Source organism: Centroberyx affinis, unplaced genomic scaffold, assembly GCF_046629955.1.
Source record: "Centroberyx affinis isolate AG114_WGS23_722 - 3 ecotype Tasmania unplaced genomic scaffold, CSIRO-AGI_Caff_v1 ptg001916l_1, whole genome shotgun sequence".
NCBI lineage: Eukaryota > Metazoa > Chordata > Actinopteri > Beryciformes > Berycidae > Centroberyx > Centroberyx affinis.
The window spans coordinates 89,200-102,238 of NW_027280279.1; the positions used below are offsets into that span (position 1 = coordinate 89,200).

General features: G+C 40.7%; 1 protein-coding gene across 1 annotated transcript; it reads left to right on the forward strand.

Moving 5' to 3' along the window:
- Window positions 1–295: 295 nt before the first annotated feature.
- LOC139653506 (synapse-associated protein 1-like) lies at window positions 296–10,409 on the forward strand. Its single transcript, XM_071530357.1, has 9 exons — window positions 296–580; window positions 1,902–2,020; window positions 2,507–2,573; window positions 3,060–3,133; window positions 4,130–4,269; window positions 5,463–5,614; window positions 7,489–7,538; window positions 7,678–7,840; window positions 9,039–10,409. Exons 1-9 carry the CDS (start codon window positions 379–381, stop codon window positions 9,167–9,169), a joined length of 1,098 nt encoding a protein of 365 aa, XP_071386458.1. The 5' UTR covers window positions 296–378; the 3' UTR covers window positions 9,170–10,409.
- The last annotated feature ends 2,630 nt before the right edge of the window (window positions 10,410–13,039 follow it).

Genomic DNA, 13,039 nt, shown 5'->3' on the forward strand with positions numbered 1-13,039 from the left:
AAGTGGAAATTTTCTATGATACCTGCGTTGGAATTAAGGCCGGACAACATGAAAGCCGTGCCAAAAATGTATGGTAAAAACAACTTAAAAACAACTTTTGGTACAGGGTCAATTTTGTTATTATTTCCTACCAACAGCAGCACATGTATGCATTTACACGTTTACACAGAAGATCATGAGGTGCACTTGAAAGCAGCATTACAGCATCCCCCCACTGGGTGGCAGTACAACACATTCCCACAAAAAACAACAAAGAAGAAGAATCACTGTCGGTTTAGTTCCTGGTTACGTCAAATACAAGAAACAACTGACAGAGCCCCAGGTTATTAGAATTTTTTTCCCCCATCCAAACTACATCATTATTTTATTTCGACGAAAATGTTGAAAGGTTTCGGGACGTGGCTGGGCTTGGAGAACCCAACGTACACAAAGAAGTCGGATGACACGGAAAACTTGGTTGAGGAGGAAGAAGAAAAGGTTGTCCAGGCACAGAACGAGGTAAACAAACAGCAAGCAGCTGAGCAGGAAGAAGAGCCAGCAGCAAACCAGGAGAACTCCGAGCAGGGGAAAGGACTGAGCGGTAAGACAACGTGTTTCTTACCCCCAGAGGTTTTCTTTCCCCTGTAATTATCTAAATGTTGGGTTGGAACTAAGCTTTTTTTTTTTTAACGCTAGGTCACCAATTTTGCCGTGGCTTAGTCAGCATAGCCTTGCTGCCCATGTTAACTTCACATAAACTGCTACGTGTATTTAACATAATGTCATTTGGTGGACGCTTTCATGCAAAACACCTTACAGTATGAGTGCATACGTTGTTAGCATGGGTGGCCCCAGTGGGAATCAAACCAACAACCATGACAGTGCTCAACCTACTGAGCTACACAACCATAGGGCCATAAAATGAACCGCATGAACTGACTAAACTGCATTTTGTTTTGCTCCTCCTATGATGCTGTAGCAATGTTTTGATGACAGGTCTGCCTATAGGGTGATTGATGTTACAATAATTATCAGAGGTGTGACCTAGTAAATTTGGCCAGTTGCATAAAGCTAGTTTAACAATAGTCTAACCCTAAGCCTTAGACTGGTCTTAGATTCTCAGGTTGGACTAGGCTAATTAAGACTGTCTGTTACTTAAATATTACAACTGACTTATTTTGAGGTAGGAAAGTTAGCCACCTTCCCCCTGGCTCATCTTGAGTTAAGAACTTTGTTGTTATGGCAATGAGTTGGCCTAACTGTGAGTAGGAAGTTTAAATACTAAAGGTGTTTCATAAAAGACGGCAAATCTCTGGTTTTTGGAAAGACCTGAAGAAGAGAGAGAGTCTTTAGAGACAGAAACAACCCATTAGAGATCTACAGCAATCAAGAAGTAGTATGAACGGGTAAATATAACAACCCTAACCCTAACCCTATGACAATAGCAAGTTTGACTAGGTCTATCTTTATGCAACTGGCCCCAAGTCAAGTCCAAGTCATTAATGTCAAGTCTCAAGTCTAAATGTAGAACAGCAATCAAGAGTCCAGTATCAATTTAATATCTTAAAGAAAACTAAATATCTAGGACTTTTCAATGCAATATGGTTTTAATAGGATAAAAACTTGGTAAGAGCATCATGAGTTTGATTTCTAGAATCAGTTTCAACTTCAATAAATTCAATCATTCCATACAAATTCAGAAAACAGAATTTAAATTCAGTCGCCTGCTGGAACAAATCTCATCACTTTCAATCTAAGTCATTTACACAAACACAAGATCTCAAGTCAAGACTTTAGAAACCTTTTCAAGTCAAGTAAAGTCCCAAGTCAGCAGAACCCAAGTCAAGTCTCAAGTCTTCTCTTCATGCATCAAGTCCTATTAACCCCTACAATCCCCTCCTCTCCCTCCTCTCTCTTTGAAGACTTCATCTTCAGTTTTGCCACCAATGCCACCAAGAAGATATCTGAGTCTGTGGCAGAGACTGCTCAGACCATCAAGAAGAGCGTGGAAGACGGAAACATCGACGGCATCATAGACAAGGCACGTTGCTCTCTGGTCTTGTTCGACAGGTTTTACAATATGGGGAAACACCCCTCGGCCCCAGAGAGGAGTAACTGAAGTGACATATGTTGTTGTTTTGCACAGTGACATCATCAGCAGTTTGTGTTGTCCTCATATTCAAATATTCATCACAAGGCAAATGGACACCCTGATGATATACCTTGATAAATGTAGAGGTAGAGAGATAACAGTGAATCTATGATCAAAATAGTCATTCTAAAATGACAAATTAATGAAGTTTAACAATTCATCAATTTGCTGGGGACCCCCTGGAATGCCCTCCAGGGCCCCTGGTGGTCCCCGGACCCCACGTTGAGAACCACTGGTCTATTGATTCCATTTTTGGCCTGTTGATACAGTTTAGGTCCCTTCCTTCTTTTAGTGTGTGTGTGTGTGTGTGTGTGTGTGTGTGTGTGTGTGTGTGTGTGTCTGTATGTGCTGACCTGTGTGTTTGTCTGCTTCCAGACTTTTCTCGGAGACTTCCAAAAGGAACAGGAGAAGTTTGTCCAGGAAAAGAAGGCCAAAAAATCAGGTGGGAACTGAAAACAATAATCCTAATAATCTTAATCACACTAATACTAAACTGAACTAATCACTGACAAATGATGCATCCTCGGCTGGAGAGGAAACTTCTGGGATCCATCCTAGCGTTCTTTTGTTTTGGAGGCGTGCATATATTGGGTGAGAGCCAATGTGTTAGTGAAAAAAAAAAAGGTGAATAAGTGGGAAAAGTGATGCAAAAATGTCTATAAAACACAGTCCGTCACCTCTTCACATCTCCATTCTCCCAGTGAAAGCTAGTACACTCACAGCAGAAACGGGCTATTGATATTATCAGCGCTGAAACATTGCTTTCTGGCCAAGCGATTCCTATTACAGTGTGTGTGTGTGTGTGTGTGTGTGTGTGTGTGTGTGTGTCCGAGAGGTAACCCTATTGATCTGGTAATGAAACACCTCTCTGAAGCACAGTAATATCTGATGACTGAAGGTGTGTGTGTGTGCTGGTGTGTGTGTCTAGATGCAGCGGTGCCTCCCTGGGTCGGCTACAATGAGGAAGAGACAATCCAGCAGCAGATCCTCGCTCTGTCTGCTGTGAGTAACATAGAGATCCTACATATATGTCAACATGTGTTATGTAATGTCATTTATAACACGGCTTTGTTGAAAACTCAATCCTGATCGGCCAGTAATCGCACTCTGTGGTCTGTTTCACACCTAATCCTATCAGTCTGCAGTTAAAACATCTGCTCCGTTTTATTGATTTCTAATCAAATGAAGCGACACCTTGTATCTAAAATGCATTACTCTTTAGCTGCTGCAGACGGTCCTGCTGGACCATTTATTGGCAGGAGCTTGTAAATTGCATTAGCTTGTAATGAAATCATTTAAAGTCAACATTTCATGTCAGATGATTAATGTGTTTGGTAAGTAGGCGTGTAATAAGCGGGATAATGCACAGGGAGCCTGTTAAAAATAGAAAAGGAGTCGTCCTTATATTTCTGTCTGTTATGAGTAACTTCATCCATAACCATCCTGCAGTTTTGTATTGTAACTCGAAAGTACTTATGCATACCAAGGTTATTATAGTTTTGCATTTTTCATTAGTTTTTATTTTTATTTCGTTTTGACTTTTGGTTTTTAATTTCAGTTTAGTTTTAATTCGTTTTTAAAGCGGGTTTGCTAGTTTAGTTTTTATTTTTTGAAAATACTTAGTTTTATTTTCGTTTTTATTAGTTTCAGTGTTAGTTTTAGTCTTTTTTTTGTAACATTTTCTCTATAATTTTAGCGTATTTTAGTTAGTTTTGTAAACACACAATACAGTTTCAGTTATCGTTTTTTTGTAAAGCCTCGTTTTTATTTTTTATTTCAGTTAAGGAAAATGTTTTTTCACACCTAGTTTTTGTTATTTCGTTAGTTTTCATTAACGATAATAACCTTGATGCATACTCAGTTTCAGTTTGTTTGGCTCGCATCATGACTCAGCGCAGCTACACAAAGCCATCAACAGTGTTGGCGTAGGCCTCTCTGCTGTCTCTCTGTGAAAGTTGTGTAAAAAATTGAGGCGCTGGTGATTTCGTACAACTCTAGGACAAGAGGAACTTCCTGCGCGACCCCCCCGCCGGCGTCCAGTTCTACTTCGACATGGAGCAGATGTATCCTCTGGCCACAGTGATGCTGGAAGAGGACCAGCTGCTCAACCGCATGCGCTTCGACCTGGTCCCCAAACAGTCAGTAGGCCCTGTGTGTGTGTGTGTGTGTGTGTGTGTGTGTGTGTGTGTGTGGTCTATGCATGCAATGTGCCTATTTCTGCATGGGTGTTAATACCACACGATTAAAGGCAGCCTCCACATTTCTCATAAACGCTGGTGCTGCCTGTCGCAAAGAGGATGTCACTACTTCTCCCCCCCCCCCTCCCTGATATCACTCTGTGTGTATGTGTATGTGTCTCTTTACTGATGGAAGTGATTTTTCCCACCTCCCACCATCTGCTGCCAGAAACTCTGAAAGCTTTTGCTCAGTTTGCTCTGGAAGAACAGACCCTTTTTCCGGTTTTGTGCCGTAAAGCGATCCAGCAGATTTCCCTCCCAATCTGACCAGGAGGCAAATAATGTCAAATGCAGTAGTGTAGAGGCTGCCAATCTTCTCAGTGATGGTCTCATTTATTTACAGTAATTATACTAATTGTCTCAAAATGTATTTCATGTTTATTCATGTTAAAAAACTACATGTAGCACCTTTTAATTACAAGAAAAACAACAAACCTATTTTTACTACTGCAATTTTGCCAGTGGGTGCGATTTTAAGAAAAGGTCTAATTAGGGTTTGATTAGGGTTTTGAAGGCTGATCCGAATACCAATATTTGGATTGAAACTTCCGATATTTTCTGCTGATATTCAATTATATTTAAATTTGACCATGTTCATGGTAAAAAAAAAAAAATACAGTCCAAGTGCAAGAATTCAATGTTTCCCCCAGAATTTTATTAGCCTCTGAAACATCATTTAGATCATGGGATACTAAAACTAAAACTATAATAATAGTATTAATATTGCAATAATAAAGGATGATAATGATAATGATAAAAACAACAGTAATAATAAAAACATATTTGTGCATATTAGTCCGGAATTTTTAATAAAATATCTCAATCAGTTTAGTAGGTAAGTAGCCTAAACCTTTATTTTTATGGCACCTTTACCCCATAGACAACCAGTGTAGTATTGATCAATTCTACAATTAATATGTAATCAATCAAAGTGCATCATAACCATCATATCAGAGGTGGACGACAGTGATTGGACGATATATGACTTTCTAATTAAAACCCAATAATTTCAGTTTCTATTTCACTCTAACCCCGAGTGTAACCTGTAATCCATTATTATCACTCAGATGATCCCTTGTGTTTGTGTCTGCCAGCGTGAAGGAGGAGGCGTTCTGGAGGAACTACTTCTACCGGGTGTCTCTGGTCAAGCAGTCGGCCCAGCTCACGGCGCTGGCGGCCCAGCAGCAGCAGCAGGAGGACGGGGACAGAGGGGCCAGCGTCTCACCCGAGGACGTCGCCTTAACAGGTCGGGACCGGCCCGCGACGCTTCACCAGCCGCGGAGGCACTCACAAGCGCCCTTTCACCCATTATATAGACTTCGAGTCATTCAGTCACTGTCAAAGAATTAGCCCCAAAGGAAAACTAGTCCAGGTGCGGCACGCCCAACTGTGAAAGAAAGACTCGAGGTGTATTCTTCTGCCGCGTCCTTTCATGGCTTCTAAAGGTTTTGGATTTCATGAGGTCACACTTGGCCTGAAAATGGCTGCTATGCGTCTGCTGGGGCTGTATTTATTTGAGTTTGAGTTTGAGTTTATTAGTATTCATGCTCACAGTTAACAACTGAATAGAAGCAGAATTTACATTAATAAAAATAGAAATATATCTATACATGATTGTACATCATAAAAATGTTAAACTATACATATCTATATACACACATGCACCCATACATTCATACTCATACATACGCATTTACAAAATACAACCATACACTTACATACATTTTAAAATGCCATAAAAAACAACAATATACAACACAAAACAAACAAACAAAAACAGACCAAAGACTTCAGCTATCCATCTTTTGTTCCATTGCGTTCTGTATTGTACAGTCTGGCTGCTGTAGGCAGGGTTGCTGCTTTCAGCCTGTTTGTTGTTTAAATCTGTGTCTGAATTTCTTCTGTCACTCCTCTCCACCTCTTCACGTCACTTGTACGCACACTGTGGCTGCATTGCATCTAGACTATGTAGAATTCAGACCACAATGCAAGCCCGACCACTTCCATATTTGGTTTTGAAGACGCAATAGCAATGTGAGCGAAATCTGATTTTTGGATTGGATTGTAAAAGTTGCATTGAAACAGCAAATTCTCTTTTTTTTATGTAGCAGTTGCTCGCCTTTAGGAGGCATGGATTTCTCCTGTGATCTCTGTCTGGAGGCAGAAGAAGCTGGAGCTGAAGTCGTAGTATGACTGAGCTCTGTAGGTGGAGCTAGGGGAGCTTCATGTCCTCCACCTCATTATTCAACACACCGTTGTTGCTATAGCCGGCCTCAAATGCAAACCAGTCATCAGTGTTTTGGTTTGGAGTAGAGGTAGTGTTGCCAAGCCCATCTCCACACAGGTATACTGTAGTGTTGCTGTCACTGACACACTTTAGGCAAATTATTGGTGCTCTTGTTGGGGATTGAGAGGAAATGTTTTTTGTTTTTTTTTGCAGTACATAGCAGAATGCAAATGTGAGAAATAAAGTGTAAAATAGAATAAAAATAAATTAATCAAATAAAATAAATCAAATTAAATAACACACACATATCATAACAAACAGAAATATATAAACAAACGAGCAAACAAATAAATAACAAAAATGTTGTTTGTGAGGAAAGCATGTGCTGTTCCGGAAATAACATGAATAACATGAAAATGAAATTTATGAATGAACATAAATTTAATTTTCACACAACTACAGTTCAGACATTTTGGGCAATTTTACATTAACATACTGAAAAACCCAGTTTCCACTGCAGTGGATCTTTAACGAAAAAAAGAAAAGAAAAAGAAAAAACACAGCTATTAAAGTAAGAGCTGTATGTTAGAACAGCCTAGAAATATAGGCAATAGCATGAGACCGGGTGGATAATGTCTCAAGTTTTGCACCATTAACCTTGGCTGTAGATTTTTCTAGAAGACAGATATCAAAGAACAGTACAGCCCAGACTCTATTCAGAACTTCACTCGGTTCAAACCAACTTTTAAGAACGGTCTTTTTTGCAGCTGTTGAAGCAGCAAGGAGAGGAAATGTCCATGGGTCACAGAGTGAAGCAGCTGCTGCCGGCCAGCAAAATATAACACAGTGATTTGCATTTGAAAAACTAACAGCGTTGTATCATTTCTTTGCAGAAAATGTCAGACCAAAAACCCCACCTGTTTCCATCAGTGACATACAGAAGGTAAGAGTGCTATACTGTGGATATGGTGGTGTGTGTGCGTGTGTGTGTGTGTGTGTATGCTCATATAATACTTTACAAGTGACTCAGCCAGTCAAGAGCTGAGGAAGGAACTATCTGTTTTCCATCCCGCCCGCCTCAGTCCCAGCCGCCCCAGGAGGAGGAGGAGGAGATGTCGACGAGTCCCGGGGTGTCGGAGTTTGTGAGCGACGCGTTCGACTCGGCGGCCATCAACCAGGAGGACCTGAGAAAAGAGATGGAGCAGCTGGTGCTGGATAAGAAGGAGAACACCCCCTCTCCCGAAGGTCCGCTTTATTACGGTTGCTTTTGATTCTTTAGGGAAATGTGTGTCTGTTAGATTTATTAAGCCGAAAACGAGACACTTCTACATCTCATTTTGTTATGTTTGTATTTCTGATTATTTTATTAAGGAGGGCTTTTTGCCTTTTCATTTTACAACATGTAAGCTGAAGAAATAAGCTATAAACCAGGGAACCACTCTCTCAACACAAGAGGGGTTTAAAAGATATTCAGCAGCAACACTGGCTTTCTATCATCATTCAAGCTGCCGATAAAGACGATATTTTGTGCCAATGTTGGTGATTTTTCATGCCAAAAAATTCCAAAAATTAGAAGCACTCTGTTTCCCACAGATTTTTTATATTTGGCAGGGTGGAAAAGCCTGGGAAAAAGCATTGAGACCATGATTCCCATGCTTCCCATAGACAACCAGTGTAGCATTGATAAATTCTGTATTAAATACAGGGTTCCTACACATTCCATACTTTTTCCAGACCCTGATTTGTTTTGAAGATTTTGTCTGGTGTTCAATATGATTTACGCAGATAGACATCTTGCCCCTGCTAACTAGGTCATATCACTGTATAGATGAAGATTGTTCTTCACAGCGACAAATATCAGAATATTTGAGATGACTGGCAGGGTTCCTACACGGTTTCCATTTTAAAATTCCATATTTTTCCCAGACCCTACGTTCTTGACTGGATTTGATTTTGGTCTGTATTTGATATAATGCATGCTGACAGCGGCTGGGTAATAAGAGCGTCCCTCTATCTGAACATTATTCTTCACATCAACAAAAACTGTGGACTCAAAGTGGCTCTACAACAACATAAAAGCTAGAATTATGTGTGTATCGGACCTGAACCGCAACATTTTCCATACTTTTCCAGACATTTTTTTCAAATTCCCAAACTATTCAAGACCTGGAAATGATCAAATTCATTTTTAATACTTTTCCAGACTTTCCAGACCTGCGTATGAAACCCTGTAAATATGTCACCAAACAAACCGCATCATTTCCATCACATCAGAAGTGGATGAAAGTAACTAGCTGAGAGAAAAAGCAAATGTCGACAAATCAATATATCAGCGTTGTGTCACTCATGTTGTCATTTTGCCAGCTAATTTGGCTAATCAAAGCCATCTTACCCCCCTTTGCTGTGTTCCCCCCTCCCCCCACCCCCCTCCTCCCTCCTCCAGAGGAGCCGGCGGACTGGGAGAAGGAGCTGCAGCAGGAGCTCCAGGAGTACGAGGTGGTGACCGAGGCGGACAACAGAGACGACCAGTGGGACCAAGAGATCGAGAAGATGCTCCAGGCCGACGGCAGCTAGACGGGCCGCGCCACGTCTTCCTCTGCACAGTCACTGATCTGGGGCCCCCGAACGGATGACTATCGATGACTATAGCGACCGATGCTGCACAAAGGGACTCAATATGATTCCCCCCCCCCCCCCCCCCCCTACTATATGATTACCATCTGTCGACTTGTATCCATGCTCCCGTTAACTGATACAAGTGTAGATATGATTATAGCAAGATGGGGACACGTCCGCTGGGAAAACATAATGGTTACGCTCAGCAGGCGGATTGGTAAAGTGTTGTTTTGTTGCTCCAGTCTGAGCGAGTTTTGTCTTCTTGCTTTCCCCCCCCCCCCTTTTGCCCTTTTCATGAGATCCATGTACTGAGGAGGAAAAGCAGCTAGAGGGCGCTCCAGTACAAGTGCCAGGTATTCTATTCTGGCGGGGGCCTGTTTGAAAATCCTAGATCCACATTTTGAGTTTTATCTTTCAGCTGCTGCTTGCTGGTGGTTTGTACAGTAAAGTCTGTAGTATAGATACAGTCCAGTAGAGTCATGTAAAGTTACATCTATGTAAATAAAGAGGATTCTGACACTTTGCACAGCACTTAAGACACCGTTTCCCTTTCATTACGTCATCATCTCCTTTCACATTTTGTATTTCATTTTGACTAACTCCTGAAAATGTGTGCATGTCTGATGTTCAGCTACACGGCTTGTTTCTCTGCGGCTGAAATACTGTACATGTTCTCTCTTTTATGTTTTCCTTTTAATAAATATTCATATCTGTTATGGACAAAAGCAACCAGTGGACTGTGGATCATATACATACAGTATAAGGTGGACACAATGAGTTCAGGGAAGCTGTGTATGAAATTGATGGAAAGGATTGTCCTTTTGATTTTAAATGCAAATATACCTTTTATGAAGTTATAGGACATATACAGTATATCCAGGATATACACCTTTGTTACTTGTGTACTTCATTTGATTCTATTTAGCAATTTATCTGCTTATTTATCTATCTACCCACCTATTTATTTATGTCTATGTATTCATTCATTTGTTTATTTATTCATTTAGTAATACAGGGATTTCCTCTTTTATATCAACATAGCCCATGTTTATGGATGAGCTATCTCCCTTAACCACATTTCTGTCACTATCAAAGAGGATGAGTCATAATGCTTATTTTATTTTTGACAGTGTTGAGTCAGATAATACTTCCTCTGATTCAGTGTAATCCAGACCTGCATATCCTAAGACTTCCATTTTTGATACGCTCTTTTAACTTAAAATCACTTTCCAAAACGGCAATGATTAAATGGTTTTTTTTTTTTTTTTACAGTGGTTCTCAACGTGGGGTCCGGGGACCACCAGGGGTCCTTGAGGGGGTTCCAGGGGGTCCCCAGCAAATTGATGAATTGTTAAACTTCACCATTATTTCAGTTAACAGTTAGAGAATGTAGAAGAATGACTGTTTTGATCATAGTTTCTCTGTTATCTCTCTACCTACAATACAGACAGTCATGGAATTCTGGACAAAATTATATTTTAACAATAAAAATATTCACAGATTTGGGTCTGAGAGACAAAATCTCATCAAATGGGGGTCTGTGGCTCTAATGTGGACTAAACTAGGGGTCCTTGATATGAAAAAGGTTGAAAATCACTGGTCTATGGTACAAACTTTTTTTTTTTTAATCTGGAAGCGAGACAGCAGTGTGACCTAGTGGTTAGTGAGGTCATCACCCAACCAGAGCGCACGGGTTCGATCCCCTGTGTGGTCATACCATACCTCCCAAAGACAACAGACCAAAAAGACAGTTCCCCCCCCCCACTGAGGAGTGAATAAAGTATATCAAAAACACTCAGGGTTTTGAAGTGTTTTTTCCTTGTTGCTTAAGAGAGGTCTGCTCACTTCTCTCTTCTTCTGTCGAGTTTACACTTGCAGAATAAACCGCCCGCCCGCGTCTAAACCACTAGGTGGTTTAGTAACACATTAACATTTGAGGCCGTGCAACACCAGAAGTTGATGGGTAAAGCTGAGGCCATGGTGCTGCTTATATAATAATAATAATAATAATAATCATCTTTATTTGTAAAGCACCTTTCTTAACAAGGTTACAAGGTGCTTGTACAAGTAAAAATAAAATAAAATACAGATAAAATGAAGTTGAAAAACATTAAAACAACATAATGCAAATACACAACACCAATAACCAGTGGTACTAAAACAATAAGAGAAAACAATTATAAACAAGCAGCAAGCATAGAGGAACTGGAATTGTACATGGATTGTAAATACAAATGCACCAAGCTGCTGCCTTAAGAGATTAAAAAAGCCTTTTTATAAAAATGGGTTTTTAAAATAGATTTAAAAGTAGTGCCTGGAAATGGAGAAACGATTCAGAGCAGAGCCGGCCCCAGGCATAAACAGTTTATGCGCTTTAGGTCCATGGTGGGGCCTCATAATTCAAGGATTTGAATCCTCTGAGTGTATAGATCTACTGTTGCAGTGAAATCATACAGGGAAGCAAGTTCTCAATATAGTTCAGTTATCAATATAATAATGAACAGGCATAGAAAGTTGGCTATAATATTTGTTGCTGAATGATACTTATGAAACTGAATTACATTTAGGTCACCCAGGTTTCAGCTCTATACACACACATCCGTGCACACAGGTTTACAGTTAACTAGCTAACCTTGCATGATATTTTTTCTCTTGCTAGATTACATTGTACTGCAGAAGACAGTTGTCAACAGTTGTATCCCTCTGAGTACACTTGGAATATTTGTCAGACCATAACAAGTTTTTGAATGCCTCATAAAAAGTCTATCCCTGGGTTGCATTACTGAGATCACCTGGTTAGACCCTTTCACACCACCAGTTCTACCTTTTACCCAGCTCATTGCTTTGGTATGAAAGGGGCTGTACGGTTTCATTCCATATGTGATGACTGCTGACTGCAAGGAAATTTGTTTATCAGCTGCGCATGTGTAATGTTTAGTGTTATAGGGCCACAGATTTCTTGTTTAGGGCCACAAAAAACCCTGGTTCAGAGAGTCACCTACACTTTGGCCGTGGGATGAGAGTTCCAGGCCATAACCTTATTTCAAATATGAGAGTGTCTCCCACATCCAGAGACCTTCCTTAGGTTATTTGAAGTTGGATGCACAAACAAGGCTTTAGGTCTCGCCTGCACTCTCCAGATTGAATGAGAAGTAAACTGATTGAAGGTGCGGCCGCCAAACAAGCGAGCGAGCGAGCGAGTGAAGGCGGGAGAGAAGAAAGTAGAGAGTGACTGAGTGAGCGTGGAATGATGGAAAAAGGAGGACTGCGTGTTTTGCTGTGTAGAAAGTCTGTAATCAGGTGGCTGAATGAGACAAACACATAGCTGCGTGTGTGCCAGACAGACAGCCGGGCTTGTCGCTACACGCTCTCACATCTCCGTATCAGAGCGGGGGGGAAACAGATGGCACGCTGTCTGGAGTCACAACGAACCTACCAGAGCGCTTGTGTTTGCAAATTGGCAATCAATAGATCAATCTATATGATAATGCACCTGCGCCATGTTTGTCTTGCTGTCAGGTGTGTGTCCCGTGGGGTCCGGGGACCACCAGGGGTCCTTGAGGGCATTCCAGGGGGTCCCCAGCAAATTGATGAATTGTAAAACCTCATTATTTTGTCATTTTAGAATGACTATTTTGATCATAGTTTCACTGTTATCTCTCTAGCTACAGTACAGATAGTCATGGAATTCTGGACAAAATCATATCTGACAATAAAAATATTCTCAGATTTGGGTCCGAGAGACAAAATCTCATCAAATGGGACTAAATTTGGGGTCCTTGATATGAAAAAGGTTGAGAACCACTGCACTAATCCTCAAGGCAGCAT